The 26563-nt window shown below is 59.5% G+C and overlaps 1 protein-coding gene across 1 annotated transcript in view; it reads left to right on the forward strand.

Moving 5' to 3' along the window:
* Window positions 1-487: 487 nt before the first annotated feature.
* LOC140400198 (seipin-like) overlaps window positions 488-26563 on the forward strand; it is a 94150-nt gene continuing 68074 nt past the window's right edge. The window contains exons 1-2 of the mRNA XM_072489664.1: window positions 488-619; window positions 2177-2274. Of these exons, the coding sequence (XP_072345765.1) occupies window positions 488-619; window positions 2177-2274 (230 nt within the window). The remainder of the gene's footprint in view (window positions 620-2176; window positions 2275-26563) is intronic.

Genomic DNA, 26563 nt, shown 5'->3' on the forward strand with positions numbered 1-26563 from the left:
GGAATCGAACCGTGCTGCTGGCCTGACTTAGTCTGCTATCAAAGCCAGCGATTTAGCCCTGTGCTAAACAGCTGGGGCTAATGCTACTTAAATTGACGATTTAGAACAAGCATCGACTGAGGGAAGGAAGGGGGAGCAATGGGCGTTTGCCCCCCACGGGATGCCCGGAATACGGAATTTAGGAATTCTGGGGGGGAGCCGAGGAGAAGGGGAGGGGGGTGGGGGGAGGGGGGGGGGGTGGGGTGCTCTTGTTCTTCTGATCAAACCGTTTCACGGCGCAGGTTGGGGGGGGGGGCGGACCTGTGTGGAGGTGGGCGGGAGGGGGGCGGGGTGGTCCTGTACAGGTGGGCTGAGGAGGGTTACACGATTGGGGGGGGGGGGGGGGGGGGGGGGTCTGCGCGGGCGCAAAGCAGCCTGTGAGCGAGGGAGGTGTCTCTGGCATGAACCCCACCCGTGTAACCACTCAACGTGCTGTTTCTGACAGGCAATGTTACATTACAAATCGTGGCTGCTGCAGACCTTGGACACGCTGATCTACGCCCCGCTTTTCATCTCCGGATTGGTGGAGCAGACCCAGGTGGTGGAGATCGAGCTGTACTCGGACTATCAGGAAGACTCGGTAAGGAAGGGCGCGAGAGAGAGACACACACCAGTACTCCCCCCTCACTGAGTGCGCGCACCAGCCTTTGGATGGACATTACGGGCAGTCGGGAAGACGAGAACTTTACAACGCCCAATAAAGAATCTCCGTGCGGGGGCGGGGGGCCTTCTTATTTAAAAAAATAAATAAATTTAGAGTACCCAATTATTTTGTTCTCCAATTAAGGGGCAATTTAGCGCGGCCAATCCACCTACCCGGCACATCTTTGGGTTGTGGGGGTGAAACCCTCGCAGACACGGGGAGAATGGGCCAACTCCACACGGACAGTGACCCGGGGCCGGGATTCGAACCCGGGTCCTCAGCGCAGTGAGGCAGCGGTGCTAGCCACTGTGTTATGGGCGCAGGGTTTAGAGAGCCCCAAAGTGTATCATGGGAGTTCCCCTGACCCACAACTTTTACTAGATTGTGGTATGGGGAGCGCACGGCCCACTCTACAGGTGTGGGACAGCAGAAATGGAAAAGTATTTTTTAAATCAAAACAATGTTTATTCTATGAACTCAAGTTAACCTTTTTAAAACAAACAGTGAACATCTTAGCAACCATCAATTCAAATACAACCCCCAAAGAATACAACACTAAGTAATCCTTAATAACTTCCCAAACAACATCCAGAAGATGAAAGAAACACCTTTTCACAGAAGCACATCAGGTTTACATTCACTACTGAGAACATTTATAATTCTGAATTCACCAAATGATCAAGAGAGAGTCTTTTCATGGCAGAGAGCTCAACAGTACACCTGCTCTGTCTGGCTTCAGCTCCAACACTGAAAACGAAACTAAACACATCCTGCAGCAAACAGCCTCAAACGAAAGTAAAAGCTGACAGACAGCCCTGCTCCACAATGCTTTGAAGACATTGTGGACCTCCTCCGATAGCCTGAGCTCAGTCCTGTTTTTTCCTTCCCTCCGTCGATGCTTATTACACTCGTCAATTTAAGTAACATTTGCTCCAACCTACAGCTGTGTGGAAGGCCATGATCTGCTTCCTCCGCCACCCTATCAGGCAGCCCCTTCCAGATCACAATAACTCGCTGTGTTTAAAAAAACATTTACGTCCTCTTTTCCCCGCCCTGGTCCTTTTCCCGATTCTCCTCAGTCTGTGTTCACCCTCCTGGCAACTGGGAAACGCGTTCTCCTCGCGCCCCCCCCCCCGTGACTTTGAACGCCGCCTCGATTAGAACTTGCCCCTCAACCCAGCTCGGGCGCAGAAGACCCGTTAGCAGCTCCTCCAGAACTTTCCACCGCCGCCCAAGCGCTTTTTCCCAGCGCGGCCGCCATGGTCGTGTTGGAAAGACGGCGGCCATTTTGCACACGGCAGGGGTCCCCCACACACACACCTGTGCGACGGGCACTGATGGAGGATTGGGTGGAGGGGAGGGGCTGAATCCGTGCCCCGCCCCCCCCCCCCCCCAGATTTCCGGCTGCATGATGGCGTCTGAAGCGTTGGGGTTGGGAGGGGGTGGGGGGTGGAATAGAAGGTCCTGACGGTGAAGGTTCTTCTCTCTGTCCAGTACACGCCGACGATGGGGGCGGTGATCGAGATCCAGACCAAACGCATCGAGGTCTATAAGGCGCAGCTGCAAATCCACGCCCACTTTACTGGAATAAGGTAAGGCCCCCGCTCCTGGCGTTGCTGTTTTTTACACTGGTTTGGTGACTGCAGGAAGGATGGGGAGGGGGGTGCGGTTAGCTCTGCTATTCGACTGGGTGGGGCAGCGCGGCTGGGCCCAAATCCCCCCCCCCACCACCCAGCCCACCGCATGGCAGTGATTTCTATTCGTGATCCAGCGTTGGGACGTTCGCCGCTGGTTCGAAGCTTACTGCAGTCGGGCCGTCGGTGGGCGGCCCTCTTCCCCCCCCCCCCCCACCCCCCACTCGTGGCCCGGGCTGGGAGATTGAGTCCCCTCTCCAGGGACCTGCGCAGAGAGATCTAGGCCGCCTCTGGGTGATAGCGCTGAGGGAGGGCTGCACTGTCGGAGGAGGAGGTGCTCTCTGGGTGAGATGTGAGTCTGAGATCTCCGTCTTCGTTCTTGGGTTGGTGTGGAAGATCATAGATCATAGAATTTACAGTGCAGAAGGAGGCCATTCAGCCCATCGAGTCTGCACCGGCTATTGGAAAGAGCACCCCACCCAAGCCCACACCGCCACGCTATTCCATAACCCAGTAACCCCACCCAACACTATTTTGGACACTAAGGACAATTTATCATGGCTAATCCACCTAACCTGCACATCTTTGGACTGTGGGAGGAAACCGGAGCACCCGGAGGAAACCCACGCAGACACGGGGAGAACGTGCAGACTCTGCACAGACAGTGACCCAAGCCGGGAATCGAACCTGGGACCCTGGCGCTGTGAAGCAATTGTGCTAACCACAATGCTACCGTGCTGCCCCAAATGAAAGTGGAGAATGTGGGCATCGATCCCACTACCTCTCACATGCTAAGCAGGTGCTCTACCATTTGAGCTCATTCCCCCAATCTGCTGGGGATCCCACGGCTGTATTGCAGGGGGGAGGTTGGGGGAAGAGTTCTCCCCAGTGTCCTGGGCCCCAACCAACAACACACAAACTAATGATCTGGCTCATAATCACACTGAAGTTGATAGGACCTTTCCTACGTTACAACAGTGTCTAAAACTAGTTCGACTCACTCCGCGTGTTATCATCTGAAGGCGCTGGGCACTGCAAAGGCTTTGGGCCCTGACAATATCCCGCAATAGTACTGAAGACCTGTGCTCAGGACTTGCTGCACCCATAGCCAAGCTGTTCCAGTCCAGCTACAACACTGGCATCTACCCGGCAATGTGGAAAATCACCCAGGTGTGTCCAGTGCACAAGAAACAGGACAAATCCAACCCAGCCAATTAACTCCCTATCAGTCTGCTCTCCATCATCAGCAAAGTGATGGAAGGAGTCACCAACAGAGCTATCAAGCGGCACTTACTCAGCAATAACCTGCTCACGGACGCTCAGTTTGGGTTCTGCCCAGGTTCACTCAGCTCCTGACCCCATCACAGCCTTGGTTCAAACATGGACAAAAGAGCTGAATGCCAGAGGTGAGGGCGAGAGTGACTGCCCTCGACATCGAGGCAGCGTTTGACCGAGTGTGACATCAAGGAGCCCGAGCTACACTGGAGTCAGTGGGAATCAGGGGGAAACTCTCCGCTGGTTGGAGTCAGACCCGGCACAAAGGAAGATGGTTGTGGCGGTTGGAGGTCAATCATCTCAGCTCCAGGACTTCACTGCAGGAGTTCCTCAGGGTCGTGTCCTAGGCCCCAACCATCTTCAGCTGCTTCATCAATGACCTTCCCTCCATCACAAGGTCAGAAGTGGGGATGTTTGCGGACGACTGCACAATGTCAGCACCATTCACAACTCCTCAGATACTGAATCAGTCCCTGTCCAAATGCAGCAAGACCCGGACAATCTCCAGGCTCGGGGCTGACAAGTGGCAAGTTACAGTCGCGCCCGGCAATGCCCATCTCCTACAAGACAGGATCTAACCGTCGCCCCTTGACATTCAATGGCATTACCATCGCCGAATCCCCCACACTCAACATCCTGGGGGGGTCGCCATTGATCAGAAACTGAACTGGACCCAGCCATATTGTAGCCATCTGGGATGGCCACTTCTAGAATACAAAATTGACGCTCGCAAAGAGTATAGGGAAGTGTGGACAATGCCAGAAAACAAGCAGGCACAGAGCCTGAATGGATATTTGGGAAACGGCTCCCAGACGGAATTGAAACTATGGGTCGATTAGCATATTGATGGCCCATCTCCGGGAAACAAAGGAATGACACTCAGGTCACCGATACTATTGCAGACATCCCGGCGCCAGTTCCCAACCGAAAAGCACAAACAAAGCAAGGCCAACGGCCACCTGAGACACGCCCAGCCATCAGGGCACCCACCCCTTTATCGTCAAGATCGATAACAGTGATCGAGAAGCGGCCCAATTAATTGGGGCCAAGTTTAAGGCCCACCTAAAAGCGCGCGAAGCCCTCCAAGGATAAGAAGGAACCCCCAGGAGAGATTCACTCTCTTGGACTTGGCTCTCAAAGCGGAGAGACCCGTCCACCAGCATCACCAGAAGTTCAAGGTTCAAGGTCAACGCTCGCTACCAGACGGACGACCTTCGCTGTTCTCCTGTTTCTCTTCGAACCCAACAGCCTCAGATCCCGAACAACGGCCATTGTTCCTCTGACTAAGTGGGCACCCGAAGTTAAGTACAGGCGTTAGCGTTAGAGATAGTTTAGTTTGGTAGTACTTTGTGCATGAGTAGATCTTACTGTGTGTGTGTAAATAAACAGTACTGACTTTGAACTAACTAACTGGTGTATTGGCTCTTTGATCAGTATTCGGGTTTGAACCTTGCGGTGGTATCGAGAGATACCTGGCGACTCTAAAGTAAACATAGTTAGGATTAAGGAAGGCGACCATATTGACCGCCATATTTATAACCAGATAAACAGAGCAACAATATAAACACTGCGGCTACCAGGGCAGGTCAGAGGCTGGGAATCCTGCGGAGAGTAACTCACCTCCTGACTCCCCCCAAAGCCTGTCCACCATCTACAAGGCACAAGTCAGGAGTGTGAGGGAATACTCTCCACTCGCCTGGATGAGCGCGGCTCCCAACGACACTCGAGAAGCTCGACACCATCCAGGACAAAGCAGCCCCGCTCGATCGACACGCTAACCACAAACATTCGCCCCCTCCACCCCCGACGCACAGCGGCAGCCGTGCGCACCGTCTACAAGACGCGCCGCTGCCACTCGCTCCTTCGACAGCACCTTCCAAACCCGCCACCTCTACCGTCTAGAAGAACGAGGACAGCAGCAGACGCACGGGGAACGCCACCGCCTGCAAGTTCCCCCCCCCTCCGAGCCGCTCGCCATCCCGACTCGGAAATATATCGGACGTTCCTTCACTGTGGCTGGGGTCAAAATCCTGGGAACTCCCTCCCTAACAGCACGGTGGGGTGTACCTACACCCACACGGGGACTGCGGCAGGTTCAACATGGCGGCTCACCCACCACCACCTCAAGGGGCAATTAGGGATGGGGAATAAATGCTGGGCCTTGCCCAGCGGCGGCCACATCCTGGGAATGAATCCAAAGTAAATGAAGATACAATTCCCAACGGGAGTACAGGAAAGGGACCTATAAATGTGTTGAAGTTATTAAACGTGGTGGGGGAGAGCTGTATGGACAGGGATATAGAGTGAGGGAGTGAGGGACGCCACAGGGGTATAGAGTGAGGGAGTGAGGGACGCCACAGGGGTATAGAGTGAGGGACGCCACAGGGGTATAGAGTGAGGGAGTGAGGGACGCCACAGGGGTATAGAGTGAGGGAGTGAGGGCCGCCACAGGGGTATAGAGTGAGGGACGCCACAGGGGTATAGAGTGAGGGAGTGAGGGACGCCACAGGGGTATAGAGTGAGGGACGCCACAGGGGTATAGAGTGAGGGAGTGAGGGACGCCACAGGGGTATAGAGTGAGGGAGTGAGGGCCGCCACGGGTATAGAGTGAGGGAGTGAGGGACGCCACAGGGGTATAGAGTGAGGGAGTGAGGGCCACCACAGGGGTATAGAGTGAGGGACGCCACAGGGGTATAGAGGGAGGGAGTGAGGGCCGTCACAGGGGTATAGAGTGAGGGACGCCACAGGGGTATAGAGGGAGGGAGTAAGGGCCGTCACAGGGGTATAGAGTGAGGGAGTGAGGGCCACCACGGGTATAGAGTGAGGGAGTGAGGGACGCCACAGGGATGTAGAGTGAGGGAGTGAGGGACGCCACAGGGGTATAGAGTGAGGGAGTGAGGGACGCCACAGGGGTATAGAGTGAGGGAGTGAGGGCCACCACAGGGGTATAGAGTGAGGGAGTGAGGGACGCCACAGGGATGTAGAGTGAGGGAGTGAGGGACGCCACAGGGGTATAGAGTGAGGGAGTGAGGGACGCCACAGGGGTATAGAGGGAGGGAGTGAGGGACGCCACAGGGGTATAGAGTGAGGGACGGCACAGGGGTATAGAGTGAGGGACGACACAGGGGTATAGAGTGAGGGAGTGAGGGACGCCACAGGGGTATAGAGTGAGGGACGGCACAGGGGTATAGAGTGAGGGAGTGAGGGACGCCACAGGGGTATAGAGTGAGGGAGTGAGGGGCGCCACAGGGGTATAGAGTGAGGGAGTGAGGGACGCCACAGGGGTATAGAGTGAGGGACGGCACAGGGGTATAGAGTGAGGGAGTGAGGGACGCCACAGGGGTATAGAGTGAGGGACGCCACAGGGGTATAGAGTGAGGGAGTGAGGGACGCCACAGGGGTATAGAGTGAGGGACGGCACAGGGGTATAGAGTGAGGGAGTGAGGGACGCCACAGGGGTATAGAGTGAGGGAGTGAGGGACGCCTCAGGGGTATAGAGTGAGGGACGCCACAGGGGTATAGAGTGAGGGACGCCACAGGGGTATAGAGTGAGGGAGTGAGGGCCGCCACAGGGATGTAGAGTGAGGGAGTGAGGGACGCCACAGGGGTATAGAGTGAGGGACGCCACAGGGGTATAGAGTGAGGGCCACCACGGGTATAGAGTGAGGGAGTGAGGGACGCCACAGGGGTATAGAGGGAGGGAGTGAGGGACGCCACAGGGGTATAGAGTGAGGGAGTGAGGGACGCCACAGGGGTATAGAGTGAGGGAGTGAGGGACGCCACAGGGGTATAGAGTGAGGGAGTGAGGGACGCCACAGGGGTATAGAGTGAGGGAGTGAGGGACGCCACAGGGGTATAGAGTGAGGGAGTGAGGGACGCCACAGGGGTATAGAGTGAGGGACGCCACAGGGGTATAGAGTGAGGGACGCCACAGGGGTATAGAGTGAGGGAGTGAGGGACGCCACAGGGATGTAGAGTGAGGGAGTGAGGGACGCCACAGGGGTATAGAGTGAGGGAGTGAGGGCCGCAACAGGGGTATAGAGTGAGGGAAGTGAGGGACGCCACAGGGGTATAGAGTGAGGGAGTGAGGGACGCCACAGGGATGTAGAGTGAGGGAGTGAGGGCCACCACAGGGGGATGGAGTGAGGGCCACCACGGGTATAGAGTGAGGGAGTGAGGGACGCCACAGGGGTATAGAGGGAGGGAGTGAGGGACGCCACAGGGGTATAGAGTGAGGGAGTGAGGGACGCCACAGGGGTATAGAGTGAGGGAGTGAGGGCCGCCACAGGGGTATAGAGTGAGGGAGTGAGGGACGCCACAGGGGTATAGAGTGAGGGAGTGAGCGACGCCACAGGGGTATAGAGTGAGGGAGTGAGGGACGCCACAGGGGTATAGAGTGAGGGACGACACAGGGGTATAGAGTGAGGGAGTGAGGGACGCCACAGGGGTATAGAGTGAGGGACGCCTCAGGGGTATAGAGTGAGGGACGCCACAGGGGTATAGAGTGAGGGACGCCACAGGGGTATAGAGGGAATGAGTGAGGGACGCCACAGGGGTAGAGAGTGAGGAACGACACGGGTATAGAGTGAGGGAGTGAGGGACGCCACAGGGGTATAGAGTGAGGGACGCCACAGGGGTAAAGAGTGAGGGAGTGAGGGACGCCACAGGGGTATAGAGTGAGGGACGCCACAGGGGTATAGAGTGAGGGAGTGAGGGCCGCCACAGGGGTATAGAGTGAGGGAGTGAGGGCCGCCACAGGGGTATAGAGTGAGGGACGCCACAGGGGTATAGAGTGAGGGAGTGAGGGACGCCACAGGGGTATAGAGTGAGGGACGCCACAGGGGTATAGAGTGAGGGAGTGAGGGACGCCACAGGGGTATAGAGTGAGGGAGTGAGGGCCGCCACAGGGGTATAGAGTGAGGGAGTGAGGGACGCCACAGGGGTATAGAGTGAGGGAGTGAGGGCCACCACAGGGGTATAGAGTGAGGGACGCCACAGGGGTATATAGGGAGGGAGTGAGGGCCGTCACAGGGGTATAGAGTGAGGGACGCCACAGGGGTATAGAGGGAGGGAGTAAGGGCCGTCACAGGGGTATAGAGTGAGGGAGTGAGGGCCACCACGGGTATAGAGTGAGGGAGTGAGGGACGCCACAGGGATGTAGAGTGAGGGAGTGAGGGACGCCACAGGGGTATAGAGTGAGGGAGTGAGGGACGCCACAGGGGTATAGAGTGAGGGAGTGAGGGCCACCACAGGGGTATAGAGTGAGGGAGTGAGGGACGCCACAGGGATGTAGAGTGAGGGAGTGAGGGACGCCACAGGGGTATAGAGTGAGGGAGTGAGGGACGCCACAGGGGTATAGAGCGAGGGAGTGAGGGACGCCACAGGGGTATAGAGTGAGGGACGGCACAGGGGTATAGAGTGAGGGACGACACAGGGGTATAGAGTGAGGGAGTGAGGGACGCCACAGGGGTATAGAGTGAGGGACGGCACAGGGGTATAGAGTGAGGGAGTGAGGGACGCCACAGAGGTATAGAGTGAGGGAGTGAGGGGCGCCACAGGGGTATAGAGTGAGGGAGTGAGGGACGCCACGGGTATAGAGTGAGGGACGGCACAGGGGTATAGAGTGAGGGAGTGAGGGACGCCTCAGGGGTATAGAGTGAGGGACGCCACAGGGGTATAGAGTGAGGGAGTGAGGGACGCCACAGGGGTATAGAGTGAGGGACGGCACAGGGGTATAGAGTGAGGGAGTGAGGGACGCCACAGGGGTATAGAGTGAGGGAGTGAGGGACGCCTCAGGGGTATAGAGTGAGGGACGCCACAGGGGTATAGAGTGAGGGACGCCACAGGGGTATAGAGTGAGGGAGTGAGGGCCGCCACAGGGATGTAGAATGAGGGAGTGAGGGACGCCACAGGGGTATAGAGTGAGGGACGCCACAGGGGTATAGAGTGAGGGCCACCACGGGTATAGAGTGAGGGAGTGAGGGACGCCACAGGGGTATAGAGGGAGGGAGTGAGGGACGCCACAGTGGTATAGAGTGAGGGAGTGAGGGACGCCACAGGGGTATAGAGTGAGGGAGTGAGGGACGCCACAGGGGTATAGAGTGAGGGAGTGAGGGACGCCACAGGGGTATAGAGTGAGGGAGTGAGGGACGCCACAGGGGTATAGAGTGAGGGAGTGAGGGACGCCACGGGTATAGAGTGAGGGACGGCACAGGGGTATTGAGTGAGGGAGTGAGGGACGCCACAGGGGTATAGAGTGAGGGACGGCACAGGGGTATAGAGTGAGGGACGCCACAGGGGTATAGAGTGAGGGACGCCACAGGGGTATAGAGTGAGGGAGTGAGGGACGCCACAGGGATGTAGAGTGAGGGAGTGAGGGACGCCACAGGGGTATAGAGTGAGGGAGTGAGGGCCGCAACAGGGGTATAGAGTGAGGGAGTGAGGGACGCCACAGGGGTATGGAGTGAGGGAGTGAGGGACGCCACAGGGATGTAGAGTGAGGGAGTGAGGGCCACCACAGGGGGATGGAGTGAGGGCCACCACGGGTATAGAGTGAGGGAGTGAGGGCCGCCACAGGGGTATAGAGTGAGGGAGTGAGGGCCGCCACAGGGGTATAGAGTGAGGGACGACACAGGGGTATAGAGTGAGGGAGTGAGGGACGCCACAGGGGTATAGAGTGAGGGAGTGAGGGCCGCAACAGGGGTATAGAGTGAGGGAGTGAGGGACGCCACAGGGATGTAGAGTGAGGGAGTGAGGGACGCCACAGGGGTATAGAGTGAGGGAGTGAGGGCCGCAACAGGGGTATAGAGTGAGGGAGTGAGGGACGCCACAGGGGTATGGAGTGAGGGAGTGAGGGACGCCACAGGGATGTAGAGTGAGGGAGTGAGGGCCACCACAGGGGGATGGAGTGAGGGCCACCACGGGTATAGAGTGAGGGAGTGAGGGCCGCCACAGGGGTATAGAGTGAGGGAGTGAGGGCCGCCACAGGGGTATAGAGTGAGGGCCGCCACAGGGGTATAGAGTGAGGGACGACACAGGGGTATAGAGTGAGGGAGTGAGGGACGCCACAGGGGTATAGAGTGAGGGAGTGAGGGACGCCACAGGGGTATAGAGTGAGGGAGTGAGGGCCGCCACAGGGGTATAAAGGGAGGGACGCCACAGGGGTATAGAGGGAGGGAGTGAGGGACGCGACAGGGGTATAGAGTGAGGGAGTGAGGGCCGCCACAGGGGTATAGAGTGAGGGCCGCCACAGGGGTATAGAGTGAGGGAGTGAGGGACGCCACAGGGGTATAGAGTGAGGGAGTGAGGGCCGCCACAGGGGTATAGAGTGAGGGAGTGAGGGACGCCACAGGGGTATAGAGTGAGGGACGCCACAGGGGTATAGAGGGAGGGACGCCACAGGGGTAGAGAATGAGGGAGTGAGGGCCGCCACAGGGGTATAGAGTGAGGGAGTGAGGAACGCCACAGGGGTATAGAGTGAGGGAGTGAGGGACGCCACAGGGGTATAGAGTGAGGGAGTGAGGGCCGCCACAGGGGTATAAAGGGAGGGACGCCACAGGGGTATAGAGGGAGGGAGTGAGGGACGCGACAGGGGTATAGAGTGAGGGAGTGAGGGCCGCCACAGGGGTATAGAGTGAGGGCCGCCACAGGGGTATAGAGTGAGGGAGTGAGGGACGCCACAGGGGTATAGAGTGAGGGAGTGAGGGCCGCCACAGGGGTATAGAGTGAGGGAGTGAGGGCCGTCACAGGGGTATAGAGTGAGGGACGCCACAGGGGTATAGAGGGAGGGACGCCACAGGGGTAGAGAATGAGGGCGTGAGGGCCGCCACAGGGGTATAGAGTGAGGGAGTGAGGGCTGTCACAGGGGTATAGAGTGAGGGAGTGAGGGACGCCACAGGGGTATAGAGTGAGGGAGTGAGGGACGCCACAGGGGTATAGAGTGAGGGACGCCACAGGGGTATAGAGTGAGGGAGTGAGGGACACCACAGGGGTATAGAGGGAGGGTGTGAGGGACGCCACAGGGGTATAGAGTGAGGGAGTGAGGGACGCCACGGGGGTAAAGAGTGAGGGAGTGAGGGACGCCACAGGGGGAGAGAGTGAGGGATGCCACAGGGGTATAGACTGAGGGCCGCCACAGGGGTATGGAGTGAGGGACGCCACGGTTATGGAGTGAGGGAGTGAGGGACGCCACAGGGGTATAGAGTGAGGGAGTGAGGGACGCCACAGGGGTATAGAGTGAGGGAGTGAGGGACGCCACAGGGGTATAGAGTGAGGGACGCCACAGGGGTATAGAGTGAGGGAGTGAGGGACGCCACAGGGGTATAGAGTGAGGGAGTGAGGGACGCCACAGGGGTATAGAGTGAGGGAGTGAGGGACGCCACAGGGGTATAGAGTGAGGGAGTGAGGGACGCCACAGGGGTATAGAGTGAGGGAGTGAGGGCCGCCACAGGGGTATAGAGTGAGGGAGGCCACAGGGGTATAGAGTGAGGGGCGTCACAGGGGTATAGAGTGAGGGAGTGAGGGACGCCACAGGGGTATAGAGTGAGGGAGTGAGGGCCGCCACAGGGGTATAGAGTGAGGGACGCCACAGGGGTATAGAGTGAGGGACGCCACAGGGGTATAGAGTGAGGGACGCCACAGGGGTATAGAGTGAGGGAGTGAGGGCCGCCACAGGGGTATAGAGTGAGGGAGTGAGGGACGCCACAGGGGTATAGAGTGAGGGAGTGAGGGACGCCACAGGGGTATAGAGTGAGGGAGTGAGGGCCGCCACAGGGGTATAGAGTGAGGGAGGCCACAGGGGTATAGAGTGAGGGGCGTCACAGGGGTATAGAGTGAGGGAGTGAGGGACGCCACAGGGGTATAGAGTGAGGGAGTGAGGGCCGCCACGGATATAGAGTGAGGGAGTGAGGGACGCCACAGGGGTATAGAGTGAGGGAGTGAGGGACGCCACAGGGGTATAGAGTGAGGGAGTGAGGGACGCCACAGGGGTATAGAGTGAGGGACGCCACAGGGGTATAGAGTGAGGGAGTGAGGGCCGCCACGGGTATAGAGTGAGGGAGTGAGGGCCGCCACAGGCGTATAGAGTGAGGGAGTGAGGGCCGCCACAGGTGTATAGAGTGAGGGAGTGAGGGACGCCACAGGGGTATAGAGTGAGGGAGTTTGGGACGCCACAGGGGTATAGAGTGAGGGAGTGAGGGCCACCACAGGGGTATAGAGTGAGGGAGTGAGGACCGGCACAGGGGTATAGAGTGAGGGAGTGAGGGACGCCACAGGGGTATAGAGTGAGGGACGCCACAGGGGTATAGAGGGAGGGAGTGAGGGCCGTCACAGGGGTATAGAGTGAGGGACGCCACAGGGGTATAGAGTGAGGGAGTAAGGGACGCCACAGGGGTATAGAGTGAGGGACGCCACAGGGGTATAGAGGGAGGGAGTGAGGGACGCCACAGGGGTAGAGAGTGAGGGACGCCACAGGGGTATAGAGGGAGGGAGTGAGGGCCGCCACAGGGGTATAGAGTGAGGGAGTGAGGGCCGCCACAGGGGTATAGAGTGAGGGACGCCACAGGGGTATAGAGTGAGGGAGTAAGGGACGCCACAGGGGTATAGAGGGAGGGAGTGAGGGACGCCACAGGGGTATAGAGTGAGGGAGTGAGGGATGCCACAGGGGTATAGAGTGAGGGACGCCACAGGGGTATAGAGTGAGGGAGTGAGGGATGCCACAGGGGTATAGAGTGAGGGCCGCCACAGGGGTATAGAGTGAGGGAGTGAGGGACGCCACAGGGGTATAGAGTGAGGAACGACACGGGTATAGAGTGAGGGAGTGAGGGACGCCACAGGGGTATAGAGTGAGGGAGTGAGGGCCGCCACAGGGGTATAGAGTGAGGGAGTGAGGAACGCCACAGGGGTATAGAGTGAGGGAGTGAGGGACGCCACAGGGGTATAGAGTGAGGGAGTGAGGGCCGCCACAGGGGTATAAAGGGAGGGACGCCACAGGGGTATAGAGGGAGGGAGTGAGGGACGCGACAGGGGTATAGAGTGAGGGAGTGAGGGCCGCCACAGGGGTATAGAGTGAGGGCCGCCACAGGGGTATAGAGTGAGGGAGTGAGGGACGCCACAGGGGTATAGAGTGAGGGAGTGAGGGCCGCCACAGGGGTATAGAGTGAGGGAGTGAGGGCCGTCACAGGGGTATAGAGTGAGGGACGCCACAGGGGTATAGAGGGAGGGACGCCACAGGGGTAGAGAATGAGGGAGTGAGGGCCGCCACAGGGGTATAGAGTGAGGGAGTGAGGAACGCCACAGGGGTATAGAGTGAGGGAGTGAGGGACGCCACAGGGGTATAGAGTGAGGGAGTGAGGGCCGCCACAGGGGTATAAAGGGAGGGACGCCACAGGGGTATAGAGGGAGGGAGTGAGGGACGCGACAGGGGTATAGAGTGAGGGAGTGAGGGCCGCCACAGGGGTATAGAGTGAGGGCCGCCACAGGGGTATAGAGTGAGGGAGTGAGGGACGCCACAGGGGTATAGAGTGAAGGAGTGAGGGCCGCCACAGGGGTATAGAGTGAGGGAGTGAGGGCCGTCACAGGGGTATAGAGTGAGGGACGCCACAGGGGTATAGAGGGAGGGACGCCACAGGGGTAGAGAATGAGGGCGTGAGGGCCGCCACAGGGGTATAGAGTGAGGGAGTGAGGGCTGTCACAGGGGTATAGAGTGAGGGAGTGAGGGACGCCACAGGGGTATAGAGTGAGGGAGTGAGGGACGCCACAGGGGTATAGAGTGAGGGACGCCACAGGGGTATAGAGTGAGGGAGTGAGGGACACCACAGGGGTATAGAGGGAGGGTGTGAGGGACGCCACAGGGGTATAGAGTGAGGGAGTGAGGGACGCCACGGGGGTAAAGAGTGAGGGAGTGAGGGACGCCACAGGGGGAGAGAGTGAGGGATGCCACAGGGGTATAGACTGAGGGCCGCCACAGGGGTATGGAGTGAGGGACGCCACGGTTATGGAGTGAGGGAGTGAGGGACGCCACAGGGGTATAGAGTGAGGGAGTGAGGGACGCCACAGGGGTATAGAGTGAGGGAGTGAGGGACGCCACAGGGGTATAGAGTGAGGGACGCCACAGGGGTATAGAGTGAGGGAGTGAGGGACGCCACAGGGGTATAGAGTGAGGGAGTGAGGGACGCCACAGGGGTATAGAGTGAGGGAGTGAGGGACGCCACAGGGGTATAGAGTGAGGGAGTGAGGGACGCCACAGGGGTATAGAGTGAGGGAGTGAGGGCCGCCACAGGGGTATAGAGTGAGGGAGGCCACAGGGGTATAGAGTGAGGGGCGTCACAGGGGTATAGAGTGAGGGAGTGAGGGACGCCACAGGGGTATAGAGTGAGGGAGTGAGGGCCGCCACAGGGGTATAGAGTGAGGGAGTGAGGGACGCCACAGGGGTATAGAGTGAGGGACGCCACAGGGGTATAGAGTGAGGGACGCCACAGGGGTATAGAGTGAGGGAGTGAGGGCCGCCACAGGGGTATAGGGTGAGGGAGTGAGGGACGCCACAGGGGTATAGAGTGAGGGAGTGAGGGACGCCACAGGGGTATAGAGTGAGGGAGTGAGGGCCGCCACAGGGGTATAGAGTGAGGGAGGCCACAGGGGTATAGAGTGAGGGGCGTCACAGGGGTATAGAGTGAGGGAGTGAGGGACGCCACAGGGGTATAGAGTGAGGGAGTGAGGGCCGCCACGGGTATAGAGTGAGGGAGTGAGGGACGCCACAGGGGTATAGAGTGAGGGAGTGAGGGACGCCACAGGGGTATAGAGTGAGGGAGTGAGGGACGCCACAGGGGTATAGAGTGAGGGACGCCACAGGGGTATAGAGTGAGGGAGTGAGGGCCGCCACGGGTATAGAGTGAGGGAGTTTGGGACGCCACAGGGGTATAGAGTGAGGGAGTGAGGGCCACCACAGGGGTATAGAGTGAGGGAGTGAGGACCGGCACAGGGGTATAGAGTGAGGGAGTGAGGGACGCCACAGGGGTATAGAGTGAGGGACGCCACAGGGGTATAGAGGGAGGGAGTGAGGGCCGTCACAGGGGTATAGAGTGAGGGACGCCACAGGGGTATAGAGTGAGGGAGTAAGGGACGCCACAGGGGTATAGAGTGAGGGACGCCACAGGGGTATAGAGGGAGGGAGTGAGGGACGCCACAGGGGTAGAGAGTGAGGGACGCCACAGGGGTATAGAGGGAGGGAGTGAGGGCCGCCACAGGGGTATAGAGTGAGGGAGTGAGGGACGCCACAGGGGTATAGAGTGAGGGAGTGAGGGCCGCCACAGGGGTATAGAGTGAGGGAGTGAGGGCCGCCACAGGGGTATAGAGTGAGGGACGCCACAGGGGTATAGAGTGAGGGAGTAAGGGACGCCACAGGGGTATAGAGGGAGGGAGTGAGGGACGCCACAGGGGTATAGGGTGAGGGAGTGAGGGACGCCACAGGGGTATAGAGTGAGGGAGTGAGGGATGCCACAGGGGTATAGAGTGAGGGAGTGAGGGATGCCACAGGGGTATAGAGTGAGGGAGTGAGGGACGCCACAGGGGTATAGAGTGAGGGAGTGAGGGACGCCACAGGGGTATAGAGTGAGGGAGTGAGGGACGCCACAGGGGTATAGAGTGAGGGAGTGAGGGATGCCACAGGGGTATAGAGTGAGGGAGTAAGGGACGCCACAGGGGTATAGAGGGAGGGAGTGAGGGACGCCACAGGGGTATAGGGTGAGGGAGTGAGGGACGCCACAGGGGTATAGAGTGAGGGATGCCACAGGGGTATAGAGTGAGGGAGTGAGGGATGCCACAGGGGTATAGAGTGAGGGAGTGAGGGACGCCACAGGGGTATAGAGTGAGGGAGTGAGGGACGCCACAGGGGTATAGAGTGAGGGACGCCACAGGGGTATAGAGTGAGGGACGCCACAGGGGTATAGAGTGAGGGACGCCACAGGGGTATAGAGTGAGGGAGTGAGGGATGCCACAGGGGTATAGAGTGAGGGACGCCACAGGGGTATAGAGTGAGGGAGTGAGGGCCGCCACAGGTGTATAGAGTGAGGGACGCCACAGGGGTATAGAGTGAGGGAGTGAGGGCCGCCACGGGTATAGAGTGAGGGAGTGAGGGCCGTCACAGGGGTATAGAGTGAGGGAGTGAGGGACGCCACAGGGGTATAGAGTGAGGGAGTGAGGGACGCCAAAGGGGTATAGAGTGAGGGACGCCACAGGGGTATAGAGTGAGGGAGTGAGGGCCGCCACAGGGGTATAGAGTGAGGGAGTGAGGGACGCCACAGGGGTATAGAGTGAGGGAGTGAGCGACGCCACAGGGGTATAGAGTGAGGGAGTGAGGGCCGCCACAGGGGTATAGAGTGAGGGAGTGAGGGACGCCACAGGGGTATAGAGTGAGGGAGTGAGGGCCGCCACAGGGGTATAGAGTGAGGGAGTGAGCGACGCCACAGGGGTATAGAGTGAGGGAGTGAGGGACGCCACAGGGGTATAGAGTGAGGGAGTGAGGGACGCCACAGGGGTATAGAGTGAGGGAGTGAGGGACGCCACAGGGGTATAGAGTGAGGGAGTGAGGGCCGCCACAGGGGTATAGAGTGAGGGAGTGAGGGACGCCACAGGGGTATAGAGTGAGGGAGTGAGAGCCGCCACAGGGGTATAGAGTGAGGGAGCGAGGGACGCCACAGGGGTATAGAGTGAGGGACGCCACAGGGGTATAGAGTGAGGGCCGCCACAGGGGTATAGAGTGAGGGAGTGAGGGCCGCCACAGGGGTATAGAGTGAGGGAGTGAGGGCCACCACAGGGGTATAGAGTGAGGGAGTGAGGGCCGCCACAGGGGTATAGAGTGAGGGAGTGAGGGCCACCACAGGGGTATAGAGTGAGGGAGTGAGGGCCGCCACAGGGGTATAGTGAGAGAGTGAGGGACGCCACAGGGGTATAGAGTGAGGGAGTGAGGGACGCCACAGGGGTATAGAGTGAGGGAGTGAGTGCCACCACAGGGGTATAGAGTGAGGGAGTGAGGGCCACCACAGGGGTATAGAGTGAGGGAGTGAGGAACGCCACAGGGGTATAGAGTGAGGGAGTGAGGGACGCCACAGGGGTATGGAGTGAGGGACGCCACAGGGGTATAGAGTGAGGGACGCCACAGGGGTATAGGGTGAGGGAGTGAGGGACGCCACAGGGGTATAGAGTGAGGGAGTGAGGGACGCCACAGGGGTATAGGGTGAGGGAGTGAGGGACGCCACAGGGGTATAGAGTGAGGGCCACCACAGGGGTATAGAGTGAGGGAGTGAGGGCCACCGCAGGGGTATAGAGTGAGGGAGTGAGGGACGCCACAGGGGTATAGAGTGAGGGAGTGAGGGATGCCACAGGGGTATAGAGTGAGGGCCACCACAGGGGTATAGAGTGAGGGAGTGAGGGCCACCGCAGGGGTATAGAGTGAGGGAGTGAGGGACGCCACAGGGGTATGGAGTGAGGGACGCCACAGGGGTATAGAGTGAGGGACGCCACAGGGGTATAGAGTGAGGGACGCCACAGGGGTATAGAGTGAGGGAGTGAGGGATGCCACAGGGGTATAGAGTGAGGGACGCCACAGCGGTATGGAGTGAGGGAGTGAGGGCCGTCACAGGGGTATAGAGTGAGGGACGCCACAGGGGTATAGAGTGAGGGAGTGAGGGCCGCCACAGGGGTATAGAGTGAGGGACGCCACAGGGGTATAGAGTGAGGGAGTGAGGGCCGTCACAGGGGTATAGAGTGAGGGAGTGAGGGACGCCACAGGGGTATAGAGTGAGGGAGTGAGTGACGCCAAAGGGGTATAGAGGTGAGGGAGTGAGGGCCGCCACAGGGGTATAGAGTGAGGGAGTGAGGGCCACCACAGGGGTATAGAGTGAGGGAGTGAGGGCCACCACAGGGGTATAGAGTGAGGGAGTGAGGGCCGCCACAGGGGTATAGAGTGAGGGAGTGAGGGCCACCACAGGGGTATAGAGTTAGGGAGTGAGGGCCACCACAGGGGTATAGAGTGAGGGAGTGAGGTGCCGCCACAGGGGTATAGAGTGAGGGAGTGAGGGACGCCACAGGGGTATAGAGTGAGGGAGTGAGGGACGCCACAGGGGTATAGAGTGAGGGAGTGAGGGACGCCACAGGGGTATAGAGTGAGGGAGTGAGGGACGCGACAGGGGTATAGAGTGAGGGAGTGAGGGCCACCACAGTGGTATAGAGTGAGGGAGTGAGGGCCACCACAGGGGTATAGAGTGAGGGAGTGAGGGCCGCCACAGGGGTATAGTGAGAGAGTGAGGGACGCCACGGGGGTATGGAGTGAGGGACGCCACAGGGGTATAGAGTGAGGGAGTGAGGGACGCCACAGGGGCATAGAGTGAGGGAGTGAGGGACGCGACAGGGGTATAGAGTGAGGGAGTGAGGGCCACCACAGGGGTATAGAGTGAGGGAGTGAGGGCCGCCACAGGGGTATAGAGTGAGGGACGCCACAGGGTTATAGAGTGAGGGACGCCACAGGGGTATAGAGTGAGGGAGTAAGGGACACCACAGGGGTATAGAGGGAGGGAGTGAGGGACGCCACAGGGGTATAGAGTGAGGGAGTGAGGGCCGCCACAGGGGTATAGGGTGAGGGAGTGAGGGACGCCACAGGGGTATAGAGTGAGGGAGTGAGGGACGCCACAGGGGTATAGGGTGAGGGAGTGAGGGATGCCACAGGGGTATAGAGTGAGGGAGTGAGGGACGCCACAGGGGTATGGAGTGAGGGACGCCACAGGGGTATAGAGTGAGGGACGCCACAGGGGTATAGAGTGAGGGACGCCACAGGGGTATAGAGTGAGGGACGCCATAGGGGTATAGAGTGAGGGAGTGAGGGATGCCACAGGGGTATAGAGTGAGGGACGCCACAGGGGTATGGAGTGAGGGAGTGAGGGCCGTCACAGGGGTATAGAATGAGGGACGCCACAGGGGTATAGAGTGAGGGAGTGAGGGACGCCACAGGGGTATAGAGTGAGGGAGTGAGTGACGCCAAAGGGGTATAGAGTGAGGGAGTGAGCGACGCCACAGGGGTATGGAGTGAGGGACACCACAGGGGTATAGAGTGAGTGAGTGAGGGACGCCACAGGGGTATAGAGTGAGGGAGTGAGGGACGCCACAGGGGTATAGAGTGAGGGAGTGAGGGCCGCCACAGGGGTATAGAGTGAGGGACGCCACAGGTATGGAGTGAGGGAGTGAGGGACGCCACGGGTATAGAGTGAGGGAGTGAGGGACGCCACAGGGGTATAGAGTGAGGGAGTGAGGGCCACCACAGGGGTATAGAGTGAGGGAGTGAGTGACGCCAAGAGGGGTATAGAGTGAGGGAGTGAGGGCCGCCACAGGGGTATAGAGTGAGGGAGTGAGGGCCGCCACAGGGGTATAGAGTGAGGGACGCCACAGGTATGGAGTGAGGGAGTGAGGGACGCCACGGGTATAGAGTGAGGGAGTGAGGGACGCCACAGGGGTATAGAGTGAGGGAGTGAGGGCCGCCACAGGGGTATAGAGTGAGGGACGCCACAGGTATGGAGTGAGGGAGTGAGGGACGCCACGGGTATAGAGTGAGGGAGTGAGGGACGCCACAGGGGTATAGAGTGAGGGAGTGAGGGCCGTCACAGGGGTATAGAGTGAGGGAGTGAGGGACGCCACGGGTATAGAGTGAGGAAGTGAGGGCCGCCACGGGTATAGAGTGAGGGAGTGAGGGACGCCACAGGGGTATAGAGTGAGGGAGTGAGGGCCACCACAGGGGTATAGAGTGAGGGAGTGAGTGACGCCAAGAGGGTATAGAGTGAGGGAGTGAGGGACGCCACAGGGGTATAGAGTGAGGGAGTGAGTGACGCCAAAAGGGTATAAAGTGAGGGAGTGAGGGACCACACAGGGGTATAGAGTGAGGGAGTGAGGGACGCCACAGGGGTATAGAGTGAGGGACGCCACAGGGGTATAGAGTGAGGGACGCCCCAGGGGTATAGAGTGAGGGAGTGAGGGACGCCACAGGGGTATAGAGTGAGGGAGTGAGGGACGCCACAGCGGTATAGAGTGAGGGACGCCACAGGGGGAGAGAGTGAGGGAGTGAGGGACGCCACAGGGGTATAGAGTGAGGGACGCCACAGGGGTATAGAGTGAGGGACGCCACAGGGGTATAGAGTGAGGGAGTGAGGGATGCAACAGGGGTATAGAGTGAGGGACGCCACAGGGGTATAGAGTGAGGGAGTGAGGGCCGTCACGGGTATAGAGTGAGGGAGTGAGGGACGCCACAGGGGTATAGAGTGAGGGAGTGAGGGCCGCCACAGGGGTATAGAGTGAGGGACGCCACAGGGGTATAGAGTGAGGGAGTGAGGGCCGTCACAGGGGTATAGAGTGAGTTAGTGAGGGACGCCACAGGGGTATAGAGTGAGGGAGTGAGGGACGCCAAAGGGGTATAGAGTGAGGGAGTGAGGGACGCCACAGGGGTATAGAGTGAGGGAGTGAGGGCCGCCACAGGGGTATAGAGTGAGGGAGTGAGGGACGCCACAGGGGTATAGAGTGAGGGAGTGAGGGACGCCACAGGGGTATAGAGTGAGGGAGTGAGCGACGCCACAGGGGTATAGAGTGAGGGAGTGAGGGCCGCCACAGGGGTATAGAGTGAGGGACGCCACAGGGGTATAGAGTGAGGGACGCCACAGGGATATAGAGTGAGGGATGCCACAGGGGTATAGAGTGAGGGCCGCCACAGGGGTATAGAGTGAGGGAGTGAGGGCCACCACAGGGGTATAGAGTGAGGGAGTGAGGGCCGCCACAGGGGTATAGAGTGAGGGAGTGAGGTGCCGCCACAGGGGTATAGTGAGAGAGTGAGGGACGCCACAGGGGTATAGAGTGAGGGAGTGAGGGACGCCACAGGGGTATAGAGTGAGGGAGTGAGGGACGCCACAGGGGTATAGAGTGAGGGAGTGAGGGACGCGACAGTGGTATAGAGTGAGGGAGTGAGGGCCACCACAGGGGTATAGAGTGAGGGAGTGAGGGCCGCCACAGGGGTATAGTGAGAGAGTGAGGGACGCCACGGGGGTATAGAGTGAGGGAGTGAGGGACGCCACAGGGGGATAGAGTGAGGGAGTGAGGGACGCCACAGGGGTATAGAGTGAGGGAGTGAGGGCCACCACAGGGGTATAGAGTGAGGGAGTGAGGGCCGCCACAGGGGTATAGAGTGAGGGACGCCACAGGGGTATAGAGTGAGGTACGCCACAGGGGTATAGAGTGAGGGAGTAAGGGACACCACAGGGGTATAGAGGGAGGGAGTGAGGGACGCCACAGGGGTATAGAGTGAGGGAGTGAGGGCCGCCACAGGGGTATAGGGTGAGGGAGTGAGGGACGCCACAGTGGTATAGAGTGAGGGAGTGAGGGACGCCACAGGGGTATAGGGTGAGGGAGTGAGGGACGCCACAGGGGTATAGAGTGAGGGAGTGAGTGATGCCACAGGGGTATAGAGTGAGGGACGCCTCAGGGGTATGGAGTGAGGGACGCCACAGGGGTATAGAGTGAGGGACGCCACAGGGGTATAGAGTGAGGGACGCCACAGGGGTATAGAGTGAGGGACGCCACAGGGGTATAGAGTGAGGGACGCCACAGGGGTATAGAGTGAGGGAGTGAGGGATGCCACAGGGGTATAGAGTGAGGGACGCCACAGGGGTATAGAGTGAGGGAGTGAGGGACGCCACAGGGGTATAGAGTGAGGGAGTGAGTGACGCCAAAGGGGTATAGAGTGAGGGAGTGAGCGACGCCACAGGGGTATGGAGTGAGGGACACCACAGGGGTATAGAGTGAGGGAGTGAGGGACGCCACAGGGGTATAGAGTGAGGGAGTGAGGGACGCCACAGGGGTATAGAGTGAGGGAGTGAGGGCCGCCACAGGGGTATAGAGTGAGGGAGTGAGGGCCGCCACAGGGGTATAGTGAGAGAGTGAGGGACGCCACGGGGGTATAGAGTGAGGGAGTGAGGGCCGCCACAGGGGTATAGTGAGAGAGTGAGGGACGCCACGGGGGTATAGAGTGAGGGAGTGAGGGACGCCACAGGCGTATAGAGTGAGGGAGTGAGGGACGCCACAGGGGTATAGAGTGAGGGAGTGAGGGCCACCACAGGGGTATAGAGTGAGGGAGTGAGGGCCGCCACAGGGGTATAGAGTGAGGGACGCCACAGGGGTATAGAGTGAGGGACGCCACAGGGGTATAGAGTGAGGGAGTAAGGGACACCACAGGGGTATAGAGGGAGGGAGTGAGGGACGCCACAGGGGTATAGAGTGAGGGAGTGAGGGCCGCCACAGGGGTATAGGGTGAGGGAGTGAGGGACGCCACAGGGGTATAGAGTGAGGGAGTGAGGGACGCCACAGGGGTATAGGGTGAGGGAGTGAGGGACGCCACAGGGGTATAGAGTGAGGGAGTGAGGGATGCCACAGGGGTATAGAGTGAGGGACGCCACAGGGGTATGGAGTGAGGGACGCCACAGGGGTATAGAGTGAGGGACGCCACAGGGGTATAGAGTGAGGGACGCCACAGGGGTATAGAGTGAGGGACGCCACAGGGGTATAGAGTGAGGGAGTGAGGGATGCCACAGGGGTATAGAGTGAGGGACGCCACAGGGGTATAGAGTGAGGGAGTGAGGGACGCCACAGGGGTATAGAGTGAGGGAGTGAGTGACGCCAAAGGGGTATAGAGTGAGGGAGTGAGCGACGCCACAGGGGTATGGAGTGAGGGACACCACAGGGGTATAGAGTGAGGGAGTGAGGGACGCCACAGGGGTATAGAGTGAGGGAGTGAGGGACGCCACAGGGGTATAGAGTGAGGGAGTGAGGGCCGCCACAGGGGTATAGAGTGAGGGACGCCACAGGTATGGAGTGAGGGAGTGAGGGACGTCACAGGGGTATAGAGTGAGGGACGCCACTGGGGTATAGAGTGAGGGAGTGAGGGCCGCCACGGGTATAGAGTGAGGGAGTGAGGGACGCCACAGGGGTATAGAGTGAGAGAGTGAGGGACGCCACGGGTATAGAGTGAGGGAGTGAGGGACGCCACAGGGGTATAGAGTGAGGGAGTGAGGGCCGCCACGGGTATAGAGTGAGGGAGTGAGGGACGCCACAGGGGTATAGAGTGAGGGAGTGAGGGCCACCACAGGGGTATAGAGTGAGGGAGTGAGTGACGCCAAGAGGGTATAGAGTGAGGGAGTGAGGGACGCCACTGGGGTATAGAGTGAGGGAGTGAGTGACGCCAAAAGGGTATAGAGTGAGGGAGTGAGGGCCACCACAGGGGTATAGAGTGAGGGACGACACAGGGGTATAGAGTGAGGGACGCCACAGGGGTATAGAGTGAGGGACGCCCCAGGGGTATAGAGTGAGGGAGTGAGGGACGCCACAGGGGTATAGAGTGAGGGAGTGAGGGACGCCACAGCGGTATAGAGTGAGGGACGCCACAGGGGTATAGAGTGAGGGAGTGAGGGCCGCCACAGGGGTATAGAGTGAGGGACGCCACAGGGGTATAGAGTGAGGGAGTGAGGGACGCCACAGGGGTATAGAGTGAGGGAGTGAGTGACGCCAAAAGGGTATAGAGTGAGGGAGTGAGGGACGCCACAGGGGTATAGAGTGAGGGACGCCACTGGGGTATAGAGTGAGGGAGTGAGGGACGCCACGGGTATAGAGTGAGGGAGTGAGGGACGCCACAGGGGTATAGAGTGAGGGAGTGAGCGACGCCACAGGGGTATGGAGTGAGGGCCGCCACAGGGGTATAGAGTGAGGGAGTGAGGGCCGCCACAGGGGGATAGAGTGAGGGAGTGAGGGACGCCACAGGGGTATAGAGTGAGGGATGCCACAGGGGTATAGAGTGAGGGACGCCACAGGGGTATAGAGTGAGGGAGTGAGGGACGCCACAGGGGTATAGAGTGAGGGACGCCACAGGGGTATAGAGTGAGGGACGCCACAGGGGTATAGAGTGAGGGAGTGAGGGACGCCACAGGGGTATAGAGTGAGGGAGTGAGGGACGCCACAGGGGTATAGAGTGAGGGAGTGAGGGACGCCACAGGGGTATCGTGTGAGGGAGTGAGGACGCCACAGGGGTATAGGGTGAGGGAGTGAGGAACGCCACAGGGGTATAGAGTGAGGGAGTGAGGGACGCCACAGGGGTATAGAGTGAGGGAGTGAGGGACGCCACAGGGGTATAGAGTGAGGGAGTGAGGGACGCCACAGGGGTATAGAGTGAGGGAGTGAGGGACGCCACAGGGGTATCGTGTGAGGGAGTGAGGACGCCACAGGGGTATAGAGGGAGGGAGTGAGGGACGCCACAGGGGTATCGTGTGAGGGAGTGAGGACGCCACAGGGGTATCGTGTGAGGGAGTGAGGGACGCCACAGGGGTATAGAGTGAAGGAGTGAGGGCCGCCACAGGGGTATAGAGTGAGGGAGTGAGGGACGCCACAGGGGTATCGTGTGAGGGAGTGAGGACGCTACAGGGGTATCGTGTGAGGGAGTGAGGGACGCCACAGGGGTATAGAGGGAGGGAGTGAGGGACGCCACAGGGGTATAGAGTGAGGGAGTGAGGACGCCACAGGGGTATCGTGTGAGGGAGTGAGGGACGCCACAGGGGTATAGAGTGAGGGAGTGAGGGACGCCACAGGGGTATCGTGTGAGGGAGTGAGGACGCCACAGGGGTATAGAGTGAGGGAGTGAGGGCCGCCACAGGGGTATAGAGTGAGGGAGTGAGGGCCGCCACAGGGGTATAGAGTGAGGGAGTGAGGGACGCCACAGGGGTATAGAGTGAGGGAGTGAGGGACGCCACAGGGGTATAGAGGGAGGGAGTGAGGGACGCCACAGGGGTATCGTGTGAGGGAGTGAGGGACGCCACAGGGGTATAGAGGGAGGGAGTGAGGGACGCCACAGGGGTATCGTGTGAGGGAGTGAGGGACGCCACATGGGTATAGAGGGAGGGAGTGAGGGACGCCACAGGGGTATAGAGTGAGGGAGTGAGGACGCCACAGGGGTATCGTGTGAGGGAGTGAGGGACGCCACAGGGGTATAGAGTGAGGGAGTGAGGGCCGCCACAGGGGTATAGAGTGAGGGCCGCCACAGGGGTATAGAGTGAGGGCCGACACAGGGGTATAGAGTGAGGGACGCCACAGGGGTATAAAGTGAGGGAGTGAGGGACGCCACAGGGGTATAGAGTGAGGGCCGACACAGGGGTATAGAGTGAGGGACGCCACAGGGGTATAGAGTGAGGGAGTGAGGGACGCCACAGGGGTATAGAGTGAGGGAGTGAGGGACGCCACGGAGGTATAGAGTGAGGGAGTGAGGGACGCCCCAGGGGTATAGAGTGAGGGAGTGAGGGACGCCTCGGGGGTATAGAGTGAGGGACGCCACAGGGATATAGAGTGAGGGATGCCACAGGGGTATAGAGTGAGGGACGCCACAGGGGTATAGAGTGAGGGAGTGAGGGCCACCACAGGGGTATAGAGTGAGGGAGTGAGGGCCGCCACAGGGGTATAGAGTGAGGGAGTGAGGTGCCGCCACAGGGGTATAGTGAGAGAGTGAGGGACGCCACAGGGGTATAGAGTGAGGGAGTGAGGGACGCCACAGGGGTATAGAGTGAGGGAGTGAGTGACGCCAAAGGGGTATAGAGTGAGGGAGTGAGCGACGCCACAGGGGTATGGAGTGAGGGACACCACAGGGGTATAGAGTGAGGGAGTGAGGGACGCCACAGGGGTATAGAGTGAGGGAGTGAGGGACGCCACAGGGGTATAGAGTGAGGGAGTGAGGGCCGCCACAGGGGTATAGAGTGAGGGAGTGAGGGCCGCCACAGGGGTATAGTGAGAGAGTGAGGGACGCCACGGGGGTATAGAGTGAGGGAGTGAGGGCCGCCACAGGGGTATAGTGAGAGAGTGAGGGACGCCACGGGGGTATAGAGTGAGGGAGTGAGGGACGCCACAGGGGTATAGA

This window comes from Scyliorhinus torazame, chromosome 24 (assembly GCF_047496885.1).
Source record: "Scyliorhinus torazame isolate Kashiwa2021f chromosome 24, sScyTor2.1, whole genome shotgun sequence".
NCBI lineage: Eukaryota > Metazoa > Chordata > Chondrichthyes > Carcharhiniformes > Scyliorhinidae > Scyliorhinus > Scyliorhinus torazame.